At 42.6% G+C, this 13,320-nt stretch overlaps 1 protein-coding gene across 1 annotated transcript in view; it reads left to right on the plus strand.

Annotated features, from left to right (window-relative positions):
* Positions 1 to 29: 29 nt before the first annotated feature.
* The window catches only part of FBN2 (fibrillin 2), a 200,796-nt gene continuing 187,505 nt past the window's right edge, over positions 30 to 13,320 (plus strand). Inside the window, exons 1-4 of the mRNA XM_081825620.1 lie at positions 30 to 653; positions 1,458 to 1,540; positions 6,727 to 6,825; positions 9,957 to 10,052. Of these exons, the coding sequence (XP_081681746.1) occupies positions 400 to 653; positions 1,458 to 1,540; positions 6,727 to 6,825; positions 9,957 to 10,052 (532 nt within the window). The 5' untranslated portion in view covers positions 30 to 399. The remainder of the gene's footprint in view (positions 654 to 1,457; positions 1,541 to 6,726; positions 6,826 to 9,956; positions 10,053 to 13,320) is intronic.

A 13,320-nucleotide genomic window follows, 5' to 3' on the forward strand; every position in this document is an offset into this window, starting at 1 on the left:
CTGCGTGCAGGCCCTTTTTTTCTTTTGAGGTCCGCTTTCTTTGTAACTTTACGCCGCGGCTGCTCGGGTTACTTTTGTAATTTCCCGCCCCCGCCCGCTGGCGGTCCTGGAGTCGCTCGGGGCCGTGGCCCGGGGGATGCAACGTGGACCGCGCGGGGCTGCCGGCCGCACCGCCGCCGCGCCTCGCCGCCCGCTGCGCTAGAGCCCGCGTCCCGCCGGCAGCCCGGCGGCCGGCGCTCGGTCCGGGGCTCCCGCTACTGCAGGGAGCCCGAGCCCCAGGGAGTCTCGGGAGCCGACGGAGGGCTTGTTAGACCCTGACTTTTTTTCAGGCCGCGCAGATTTTGTCTCCCAGCACTCCCCGCTCCGCGGACCCTGGTCCGCGCGCTCTCGGCGCCCGCGATGGGGAGACGGCGGCGGCTGTGTCTCCAGCCCTACTTCGTGTGGCTGGGCTGCGTGGCGCTCTGGGCGCAGGGCACGGCTGGCCAGCCCCAGCCTCCACCGCCCAAGCCGCCCCGGCCCCAGCCGCCGCCGCAACAGGTCCGGCCAGCGGCGGCGGGCTCTGAAGGCGGGTTCGCTGTGCCCGAGTACCGTGAGGAGGGCGCCGCCGCGGCCAGCCGCGTCCGCAGGCGAGGACAGCAGGACGTGCTCCGAGGGTAGGTGGGCAGGAGGTCGGGGGGGGGGGACCTACGCTTGGCAGCTTTCCATCCCACCCCTCCCTGAAACTAGTTCTGGCGGCTAGACCCGGGGCTCCCTCCACCAGAAGCCAGAGGACTCCCAGGAGCGTCTCCCCCTTTTCCTCCGCAGCTCAGCCGGCAAAAAGCCCTCCCTCGGGGGGTTGGGTCGAAGGCCCCCGGGTGCGGATGGTAGAGCGCAGGCTCTGCCTGCGGTGCGGGAACAGGTTCCCAGTGTCGGGCGGAGGGCGGGCTTGAGTCCACTCCGCTTCGGGGCTGGTGGAGCCTGCCTGCTCCCCCCCCGTCGGGCGCGCAGCTCTTGAGCCTTTTGTTTGAGAACGACTGCGGGGCTTACGGTTCGCTCTGATCATCAAACTCCAGCGCTTCACCTTCCGACGCGCGTTCCTTGACACGTCGGGACCAGAGTGGATTAAGAAGGGACGGATTTGGGTACGAGGGCAGGGATTTTTGAAACAGAGTGTTCCCTTTGTTCTCTGCATCCGGAGGCTAGAGTAGTAGGAAATTATGTTTCCATGTTTCTTTTCGCCCTTTAAAAACGCAGTAAGGGAGGGCAGATGAAAAGTAAGGTTTAGACGTTTCCGACCCTCCCCCATTCCAGCCCATTTACTTCCATGTCTGTGCACCGGAGCCCCAAGAATTTGAAGTGCAGTTTTGGTTTGTTTGTTGTCCCGAAATCTTTTCGCTCAGGGTTTTTGGTTGGGAAAACCGCGACTGTGTTACCATACAACTTCCCTACGTGTGTGTGACCTCGCTTGTCCATCGCAGGCCCAACGTGTGCGGATCCAGGTTCCACTCCTACTGTTGCCCGGGATGGAAGACGCTTCCTGGAGGAAACCAATGCATTGTCCGTGAGTGCTTGATTGGGATCCCAGCTTGGGCAGCGCGCTTGACCCCATGTCAGGGCCGAGTTTTGGATTCAGTTGTCCCGGACACAGAGTTGCTTTTAGAATCCAATGGCCACAAAGCAGTGATAGTTAGGGACGTGGCCCCATTTGAGTGTTGGGGAAGAAGCAGCCGGTTTACATCAGTTTCGACTTCGCTTCTAGACTCTGTTGAAGGGCAATAATGATAAAGGTTTCAAAGATACTTGGAAGTTTTATCTTTCTGTGTCTATTAATACAAACTGAAGGGGGGAGTACAGCAATTCCCTAGATAACTCAAAACCACTTTTTCCTAAAGGAGTCCAGATAAGACCACAATGTGATTATGTAAATTATCTGGCTTTTGACTGCATGAGGTTTAGGCCTTTTGAAGATCAAGCTTTCTTAGGCCTTTGTACAAAACCACTTTATTATCTCTGGTTTCATCTCAACAGCCACATAACGTAGATAGGAAAGGAACTCCCATAGGGAGTTACAGTTGACCCAGGTCAACAAAATTTTTTAAAAGAACTCTTCCCAAATGGCTTGACCTTTATTTTTTTTTTTAAGATATTTAAATTTAGGATTTACAGGCCCCACATCCCATAGTGTACTGTAGATTTCCAAAGTGTGAGGCTTAGAGTTTCCAAAGTTCTGCATCTCTGACCTTCAAAGTTTTATTCTTTTATTTAGTTTCCAAATTGTGTACCTAGCTCTCCCAGGTTCTAACTGGAGAAGTCATTAGTTACTAGCCTCATAGTGATGGACCGTGGGATGTCTTATTTCACATGCCTGTGAATCCCGTGAGTTGAAGTGTGACCAGCCTTCTCCTGTGTATTTATCTAGCAGTCACATTTGTCTTGTCAGGAGGAGAGCCAGGTATCATAGACAGCACATTCATTTTGAGCCATTCTTGACTTTAGATTGACCTTCATATTCTCCAGGGAAAAGATAATTATGCAACTGTGAACAGAGAAAAAGGGCAAGCCACACTAGCCAAGGGATAATAAGGATGTAGTGGCATTTCCGACTCTATATTTATTGGTTTTGTGGGTTTGAGATAGACCCTTCATGTTATTTCGTTGCAGCTTTTAAAAAGGAATGAAGTCTCATGTGTTGTGAAGAGTGTTTCTTATAATTTTTTCTACCCTAAAATCCCACAATTTCCAGTAGGGAGGCAAAAATGGGAAAAAAATGTGTGAAGTGATTCATGAATATTTTAAATAAATCCTCTGATGATAAGCCTTTATTAAAAAGAAAGAAAGGGTATTGCATTCTTTTTTCCCCAACACAGAAATCATCGATTGTGAGGCATATATGGAAGGTGTATTTACTCTTTCAGGCCAGTAGGGCATTACTTTGCCTGCTTTAAATTTAACATGGTTCCTAGAATCCTGTAGCAGCTAATGTCACTCACCACACACCTGCCATACTAGCTGGGATGACTTAGGCACTGCGGAAAGTCTGACTCACTGAATGTAATGAATGGGACTGCCATTATTGAGTTGGAGAGCAGCCGAGAAGAAGGGATCAGTTTAGGGTATGTGTTGAAAATCTGTAAAGTCAGATTTTATTGGATCGGTGTGGAATGGGAATTCCAGAGAACAGAGCCTTCCAGAATATTTGAAGTAGAAATATATATGTACGTGTGTGTGTGTGTGTATATACATATATATATATCCCTCTAAGTGTCTGCTTTAAATACTTATAGTTTTTCTTTTTTAAAGATTTTATTTATTTATTTATTTGAGAGAGAGAGTGAGAGAGAGAAAGAGCACAAGAGGGGGGAGCGGGAGAGGGAGAAGCAGACTCCCTGCTGAGCAGGGAGCCCGATGCGGGACTCGATCCCGGGACTCCAGGATCATGACCTGAGCCGAAGGCAGTTGCTTAACCAACTGAGCCACCCAGGCGCCCCAATACTTATAGTTTTTCAGTAACATTGTGCTCTTTACTTGTTTAGAAGAACAGCTTTGGAAATCTCAGAGCAACGGTGACTATTGTAGCCTGCATTTCTACTACTTGAAATATTTGGGTACCTATGAAATACATTGGAAATTACATGCATCATAAATCTCTAAAAAGCATAAATTTTGAAGTTATCTTTGTATCTCCAAGAAATATATATATATATCACTTATATATATCAAGCACTTAGAGTTACCTACAAGAATGTTAGCATATTAAAAAAGTAATTCAAATACCCAAGAGTATAAAATAGAGGAAGAATGTAATGCTTTTTTATTCTCTTGTATGGATCGCACATAAATTTTGAATTTTAGTATTTTCTTTTAGTAGTGCAATTATTTTTGACATTTAAAATGATAATATATGGAGGTAATAACCAAATTGAAAGCATTATTCAAGTCAAAATCAAGAATTTTCATTCTAGGATTTCCTGGTGATAATAAGTTATTTATTAGATTTATTGAATTTCCACCATTTAGCAAAAGGCAAAGCTCTGAGGCAACTTACAAAGAGAGAGAAGTAAAATACAAACCGAGGGGCGCCTGGGTGGCTCAGTTGGTTAAGCGACTGCCTTCGGCTCAGGTCATGATCCTGGAGTCCCAGGATCGAGTCCCGCATCGGGCTCCCTGCTCAGCGGGGAGTCTGCTTCTCCCTCTCCCGCTCCCCCTTCTTGTGCTCTCTCTCTCTCTCTCACTCTCTCTCTAAAATAAATAAATAAAAATTAAAAAAAAAATAAAATACAAACCGAATATGAGGACCAAAGATTAATTATTTCATTTATACATCAGCATTCTTTCTTGATAGAAGGATATTAAAAATGATTACCTTCTAGAATTTTAATCTGTTTGGTGTTGACCAGGCTTCATGAAGAGGTGAAGATAATAAAAGAAAAATGTTTTTCTCAAACTGCTGGAAACCTAATGCATTTTGATTTGAGTTTCTGTGTTTGTTGTTAGTGTTCTTAGCTGTGGCCTGCAAAGATCATTGAAGTACTTCTGAACTTGCAAATATTTGTTTCCAGAAAAAATGGAATTGACTTTCTCACTTTTCATTTGTTTCTTCCTAATCTTATTAGAACTTGAAGCAGTGGGAAAGTTTATTAATTTATTTGTGAAATTTTGCTATGAAATGCATTTTGGTCAGTGGAATGGGAAAGGGTTGGCCTGAAATCAGAGCATTTGAACCTAAAAAGACCTCAGATTACTCCCACGATAATCCTTTTGTTTTATTTCACCAAGAAGAAAACAAAACCCAGAGAAGCTGTGTGGTCTTTTTGTAAGTTTGTAATGGGGCCATGGCACAGCAGGAACTGAGCATCAGACTTTTCTTGTCCTATGTACCCTTCACTGTGCTGCGCATCTACTCCCAGCATCAGAGAAGCCCTAACACCCATGTCTTCCTTCCCTCTCCTTGGTTATTTCTCGGTCTCATGGTTTCCATGATGGTAGGGCGGACAAGTAGTTAGGTGAGGCATCTCATAGTTGGAGATGAGTGTGAGGAGAAAGGGCCCGCACACTCTCGCTTCTCACGGGCTCACAGGCATATAGCTCACACCTGTGCTCATGACTGGGATCTGTTGTCTGAGGATGACCAGTCTCCAGCCATGAGTCCTTCCTTGGGTTTAGCACCTGGGTAGGGGTACCTTGTAGATCACCTGAGCCTCGACTAAATGGCAGCCTGCTGCGGGTGAGGGAGCTTTGAAATAAAACAGTATTTTAGTGGACATGTGTCACTGGAACATTATTCGTGATCTGAAACTGTAGCACGTTTTAAAAATTAGTAGTCAACTCCATGGCAGGAACCATGTTCTTACCTAAAACTAGTTTTCTATTTTCACACTAGGATCTATGACATTTTTATTTATAAGGAGTGCTAATGGAGATGCTGGTCATATTACATGGATGTCAGATGGCAGTTTGGGGAAGAAAAACAATGACTGAGTTAGCTCACTTCTGTGTGTTGTTTTGTTTTTTGTTTTTTTAAGATTTAATTTATCTGAGAGAGTGAGCGAGTGAGAGAGAGAATGAGCAGAGGGAGGACCAGAGGGAGAGCGAGAAGCAGACTCCCTGCTGAGCAGGGAGCCAGATGCAGGACTCCGGGATCATGACCTAAGCTGAAGGCAGATGCTTAGCCTACTGAGCCACTCAGGCACCCTGAGTTAGCTTACTTCTGTACGGCATGCCCTTTACATTATTGGGGGTCTCCGATCTCTTTGAAAATTGTGAGACCCCTGTCTAGCAAAAGACACGTGCACATTTACATGATGTTCATAGCTAGTTTGAGAATGTTCCCAGACCCTCCTCTTGTCCTCATGGATCCAGGCATGGAGCATTAAAGCACATAGGCGTTGTGCACAAATAAGGAATTCAGTTGTGGGTATAGAGATGAATCTCTCAGCTCTTAAATGAACTGACTCTAAATATGGGAGAGACTTCCCATTTGAAGGCACTCTGCTAATGATTTTGAGGATCCGTGGTATGTGCTGTGTCAGTGAGCCTAACATTCTTTGCTGTGATGACCCTCATACCTTGGAGGTCACAGCTACAGGAGGCTTTGAGTCTCCTTCCATCAAAATGTCGCAGCAGCTTTTCTGACCAGCAGGAATAGGCTAGGTTGTGGTGATAGCATGGGAGAAGAAAGGCTGGAGGAAGGAGAGAGGGATTTATTAAGGAAAACAAAGATTGATGATGGGGCAGGTCAGATACCAGCTGGGAAGGAATGTGCATGGAACCCCTGGGGCTTGGCCAACTGGTTAGGGCTTGGAGTCTCTGGCTCAGCCCATTTTATATTTTCTGTGTCTTGTGAAGGCCTTTTCCACAGTGGGCTATGTTTTCTGAGGGTATGCAGGACCTCTGGGTTTCCTCAATCCTTCCAGCTTCCTATGACCCAGGCTGTCATCTTGTGGTAAATTCTGTGTATAAACACTCTACCTTGAATGGAAAACATGACCTGTATTGATAGGAGAGTTAAAGGATTATGGAACTTGAAGTAGTTTCATTTGTTTGCACATTATCATAAGGATATTTGTGAGACTTAGTCTCATGTCTACAATGGGTAATTTCGCTGCATATCTGAAATCAGACAGTACTTATCCTGTATTTTTTGTCTTAGTTTTTCAGGTTTATTGTTGTTGACTGTAGCTTTCTTGTTTTGTAAACTGTGGTTTATTACCTAATTATTCCTTCACTTTCCTATTGTGCTTCCTACAGCAATTTGTAGAAATAGTTGTGGAGATGGATTTTGTTCGCGTCCTAACATGTGTACTTGTTCCAGCGGCCAAATATCACCAACCTGTGGATCAAAATCAAGTATGTTTCTTAGAGGTGACCTTACTTACTGCATTGTTCTGAAGCTTGTGAATAAATACCAAATGTCCTTTTCAACAAGGATATGCATCGATGATTATTTTCCTATCATTAACTAGATCTGCATTAATTTTTGGAGTAAAAATCTTCAGTGACTTAATTGTTGCCACCAACAACTAAAGGGGAGTGATTTTTTATTAAGCAGAATGGTTTAATTCTGGTCCAGAAGCTATGTCTCTCTGCAGTAAAAGTGCCCGGATTCAGTGGAAAAGAAATTCTTTGTGAATAAGAACTGTAACTTACTGGGTTTTTATTCTGTGCCAGATACTGTTTTATGTTTTTGACTATAGCATTTTATTTTATCTTCACATGAAAACTATGAGGTACTATTTTTATCCCATTTTATAGAGAAAGGAGTTTTGCACGTGTGAATTTAGTAACTTGCCCAGGGTAACATAGATTTAAATCCATGTATTCTGATGCCTAAACCTATAGGCTCCAACCCTAGGCTCTATTTATTGCCTTTGCATAATCCTGTAGTCCATGTCCTGTTTTGTGGGTGAACTAAAGGAGAAAGATAAGAGGATTGGGTTGACAATGAATATTATATACTGACCAGATGCTTAACATATATTAACTCACTTTGCTTTACATGTATTAACTCTCAGCGGTCCTATAAGATCACAATGGTGGACTAGAATTGTGTTATTCATGACCCAATTCAGGATTGTCAGGTCTTCAAGATTAATCTTTTAGGCCAGTGTTTAAGATAATATTATAACAAGGTGGAAGCAGATACTGTTTATTTAATTGTTCAGTAATTAAATAAAATTTTAAATCTGCCTCAAGCCAGAGTGACGTTGTTTTATTTTTAACATTTATGTCTCCAAATTTTCTCTCAGAAGAGGTAGTAGAGAATGTGTCTTACTCAGAAATGGAAGATTCAAGACTTAAATGACCAGTGTCATTGCCTTCTGATGAAACTTCTGTGTAAAAACTTCTAGTTTCATTTTCTCTGAAAATAATGGTGTCATTTTCTCAGTGTTTTAAAGTTCTCCTTCACAATTCATCCAGGCTTTCTTGACCACCCCGATTAGCAGATTTCCTCCAGTGCTTTTAGGAACCTTTCTGGTTTGACTGCCTGGAAGATATTCTTTTTTTTTTTTTTTAAATTTTATTTATTTATTTGAGAGAGAATGAGAGAGAGCACATGAGAGGGGGGAGGGTCAGAGGGAGAAGCAGACTCCCCGCCGAGCAGGGAGCCCGATACGGGACTCGATCCAGGGACTCCAGGATCATGACCTGAGCTGAAGGCAGTCGCTTAACCAACTGAGCCACCCAGGCGCCCTGCCTGGAAGATATTCCTACCCATATTTTCATTAATCCATTGTCTTAGTTTACTCATATGTGCCTTCGGGAAAAAAAAATCCTGGAGAAATTTTACAGTTCAACTTCTTAATCCTCCTCCTGAGCAGCTAAATATTCACTGGCCTAACCCTCAGTTTATGGTATATAATTTCATAGGGAATCCCTGAATTGCCATGGCCTTGGGTAGTACTCCCTTTTCATCAGGAATGTTTCTCTTTTCCAGTCCTTATCCTGTTCCACTCCCCCAAGGCATTTAGCACCATTATTTGCCCTCTTTATGAAATACTCTTTTCCCTCCACTTGTGCAGTATCCGTGGGCACAGCGTTCCTTTTCTTGATTATTATTTTTTAGTTTCCTGTCTGTATCTTCTTCATTAGACTTCAACTCAGGGTTTGGGGTTCTCAACAGTCTGGCCTCCCTGGGTGAACTCATTTGCATATATGCTTCAACTACTACCAATACGTTGCTAACTCATAGTAATTGTCTCCAGAATAGATCCCTCCATTGAGCCTCCTATTCACAGGTTCCATTTCCTAGTCTACATCTCCACTGGAATGCACATAGTACACGTCTGAAACTTGATAGCAGGGAATTTGATTCGTTGTTGCCCACAGTCTACTTCTTCCGGTTTCTCTTGCTTCAGCAAATGCCACTGCCCTCTACCCAGTGTCTAAGCAACTGTTTCTCTTTCTCTTTACTTTCTTCCTCCTTCTCTCATGTCAACTCTTTTAACAAGACCTGTGGGTTCTGTTGGAAAACATATCTCAAATGCATCTTCTCCTTTCCATCACCACTGATACCCTGTGGTTCAGCTCCCCTCATCTCTTACCTGGAGTGTTGTAGTAACTCCCAATGGCTTCTCTGGCTTACACTCTTGCCCTCTTCAGATCTGTTCTCTGCAAAGAAGCTACAGGCATCCTTTAAAAATACAAATTGCATCACTTGACTCTCTTAAACCCTTTCAATAACTTCTTTTGCATTTGGGATATAATGCCAACCCTTCCATGGCCTGGGAGACCCTGCATTATCTGGCTGGCCTCTTGATGCGTCTCTAAGATCTTTTCTTCCCAGCCTGACTCTTTATAATCATGTGACTCTTTCAGTTCTTCAAATAGAGGAAACTCTCCACCATCTGAGGGTCTTTTTCAATTTGGTGGTTCCTCTCCCTGTGAGGTTCCTCTCAGGTACTTCTCACGCCTGGCTCATCCTCTTCCTTCAGAACTCTTCCTAAGTGTCACATCAGAATGGTCTTGTCTCCCTCCTGTCTAGGTTCCTCCTTGGTTCCAGGCTATTCTCCTTTACAACACAGTTTCCTCTGGAGAACTTGTCACAATCTCTAATGGCCTTGTAGTGTTTGTTTATTTGTGTTTGTCTGTCTCTCTATGGGAATGTTAGCTCCATGAAGGTGGATACTAAGTCTTCCGTTATAGCAGGGTGCTGAGCCCATAGGGCGGGCAGACACTCAGCCCCTGCATCCTGAATGGATACACAAGTGCCTCCCACCTCCTAGAAACTATGCTACCAGTCGCCACATACTGATTTCTTTGAACACTGAAAGTGTAATCTATTTTAAATGCCTACAGAATAACATTGTAACAGACACGTGCATGTGTGCACTTACACAAATAAGTATATATGTGGGTCATAACATTTCTGTCGAATATATTTGTCATTGAATTGGAGATTTAGTATAGTCTAATAACTCACAGATCCTAAAATTTCAGTGATTAATAGTTTTATATTTTGTTGCTGTTGTTCATTGCAGTTCAGCAGTGCAACGTTAGGTGCATGAATGGAGGAACCTGTGCGGATGACCATTGCCAGTGTCAGAAGGGATATATCGGAACTTACTGTGGACAACGTAAGGAACATTGGAATGGACTTCATTTATTAGAAATTATTTGATTTACTGGTTTTTCATACTAACTCAAAACTGAAGGACCTGTAAAGCCTATGATCATTAAAAAAAATAACTTGATGTAGTAAGCCATACCTTACAGCTAAATTTCTAATTTTTATCATAGGAGATTTTTTTTCTCTTTTAGGATTTTTGTATTTTAGAGTGTTGATGTTGAATCCCACTAGTACTTCCTCAGATTTGACCCATATCACAAGTTAATATTTACTCACTTTTTTTTAAAAAATCTTGCTCCATGAAACATGAATACCTTCCTGAAGACATGGTAAAGATTGTTGTGATTTCACTCTCTTTAGGATATCCCAAATTAACCCAAGGAGAGCCAATCTTTTAAATTGTCTTTTGCTCATATATATTTAATTATGTAATGAAACAGTGCAGCGCTCTGAAATGATTTTTAAAACATCATATTTCATTGTGAAAGAGGGAGCTTTAACCAGTTAATAAGGTCTCCTCTTCACTTACTAGAGAATATTCTGTGCTAATTAAGAAACAACTTTTTAACAAGGATGTGGGGATGATCACTCTTGGATTATGACATATCACTGGAGAACACTGGAGGTTTGGGTTTCCCAAATTGTGGGACTCTTTCAAGAATTGCCATATTTTTAAGTGTGGATGAGTAGAAGGACATGACATTAAAGACCGTTGAATCATAAATAGTAACAAAGTGCCTTCTCATTTCATTTGGATTTCAGGGTCTAGATTCACTGCTAATCTTCAGGGTCCCCCTAAGAACTTCTTGTCAACCTTTTTAACATACAAAGACCAAGTAGTAGGTGTGCAAGAACATCTACCTTGTTTAAAGCTAATCTTATTTTTGTTGGAATTTTAAAAACTGAAAAAAAAATGGTTTTCAGTATGCATAAAGCATAGAATTAACTATTTTAACCATTTTTACATGTCCAGTTACGTGGCATTAAGTATATTCACATTGTTGTGTAATCATCACTGCCATCCATCTCCAGAACTTTTTTGAGTTGCAAAACTGAAACTCTGCCCGGTAAACACTGACTCCCCATTTCTCCCTCACCCAGCTCCTGGCAACCACCATTCTACTTTCTCTCTCTATGAATATGACTGCTCTAGCCACCTCAGACAAGTGGAATCATACAGCATATGTCCTTTTGTGATGAGTTTATTTTTACTTAGCATAATGTGTTCATGGCTCATCCATGTTAGAGCATATTTTAGAATTTCCTTCCTTTTTAAAGCTGCATAATATTCCATTTTGTGTACATACCATAATTTGTTTTTATCTGTTTACATGAATGGACACTTGAGGTGCTGTCATCTTTTTTTTTTTATTAAAGATTTTATTTATTTATTTGACAAGAGAGATAGAGAGCACAAGCATGCATGGAGGGAGAGGGAGAGGGAGAAGCAGACTCCCCACTGAGCAGGGAGCCGGACGTGGGGCTCGATCCTGGGACTCCAGGATCATGACCTGAGCTGAAGGCAGACGCTTAACCCACTGAGCCACCCAGGCGCCCCGAGGTGCTGCCACCTTTTGGCTTTTGTGAATATGGATGCACAGCCATCCATTTGGGTCCCTGCTTTCAGTTCTTTTGAGTACCATACCCAGAAGTAGAATTGCTAGATCATGTGCTAATTCTGTTTTTAATTTTAAGAGCTGCCTTACTGTTTTCCTCAGTGGCCACCCCATTTTACATTCCTAGCAGCAGTGTACAGGGGTTCTAAGTTCTCCACATTCTCACCAACGCTTACTTCCGTTTTGTTTGTTGGTTTTTGTGTGTGTGTGAGTGAGATAGCCATCCTAATGGATGTGAGGTGGTATCTTCTTGTGGTGGTTGTTCTTAGTAAGATTGCCTTCAGGTATTAGGGTAATACAGCTTTCCCTTTATAAATGCTATGGAGTTTTCTTTTAAAATAATTGAAAATAAGTAGGTGAATCAATTTAAAGAAAAATACTTTGTTCAGGTTAGGAGTCAGCCACCTTTTTCTGTAAAGGCCAGATAATATTTTAGACTTAGTGGTTTCTGTCACGACCACTTGGCTCTTCTGTTACAGTGCAAAAGTGACCATAAACCATATGTAAATGAAAGAACTTGGCTGGGTTTCAGCAGGACTTTATTTTTGGGCACTGCAATTTGAACTTTATACCATTGCCATTTGTCACAAAAATATGATTCTTCTCTTGATTTTCCAACCATAGAAAAATGTGAAAACTGTTCCTAACTCATGGACAATACAAAAACGGGTGGTGGGCCAGATCTGACCTGTGGACCGTAGTTTACAGACCCCTGTGTAGGCAGCTTTCAGGTATGGCTATAGCTGTTAAGATAATCTGAGACTGACAAGTGTGGGAAGTGGAGTGTTAAGGAATTTGAGAGAATACACCGCACTGAGGCCAGTTTTCTTGCAGGAATAGGAGATGCCAGTGTAGGGTGTTGGGCTAGGGTTGGCCAGGCAAGAGCAGCAAAGAGCTGAACAACAGTGTAACAGATATCGTAGCAAACTTTCTTTTTTCATGGATGATTTCTTTTCTACGTTTTCTTCAAATATTTAGGTATTTTCCTAATTTTATACAATGGACTCCAGTTTATAACCACTAAAAAACAAAAACAAAAAACAAAAAAAACAAAAAAACCTGTGAACACAATATTTATAAGGAAGCAGATTTATACCTTTTTAATACCTAAACAGACTGATTGTATTCCTCTTCTGTAGAGTTCAGTAGCAATCGAAGAAACACAGTCCTTCCTGAAACTCAACCTTTTGTTGTGTAGGGAGAGAAAATCATAATTACTTTAGAATTACAGGAGGAAGAGCCTTGCCTCAACTTATCTTTCAGAGTATTTGCTCAAATCTATCATGAAACCAGCCACTGTCAGCCTGAATTCAGCTGCTGTATCTGTCTGGGGCATATCTGTGTGTATATGTATTTTCCTGAAGATTCTGCAGAAGGAGTTCCAGCTGCTGTGTCCCTTCCCTGCTCTTTGCACAGAAATGAAAGTAAAGGTGCTTTTATGTTCTTCTGCCCTGTGCCAAACCATACCAATGCGCGCCCCCCGCCCCTGCCACTTTTCAGTCAGGGGAAAGGAAAAAGCACTGGGTCAGAAGAGCAGCATATATGAAAATTTGTTTGCTATCTCATGAGACAAAACTATAATTGCCCAACATTTACTCAGGGTTAATAGAACATATGGTGAGCAAACAAGATGACCTAAAAGCTCCCATTTTAGGTCCG

This window comes from Leptonychotes weddellii, chromosome 7 (assembly GCF_054177405.1).
Source record: "Leptonychotes weddellii isolate Sample4059 chromosome 7, ASM5417740v2, whole genome shotgun sequence".
NCBI lineage: Eukaryota > Metazoa > Chordata > Mammalia > Carnivora > Phocidae > Leptonychotes > Leptonychotes weddellii.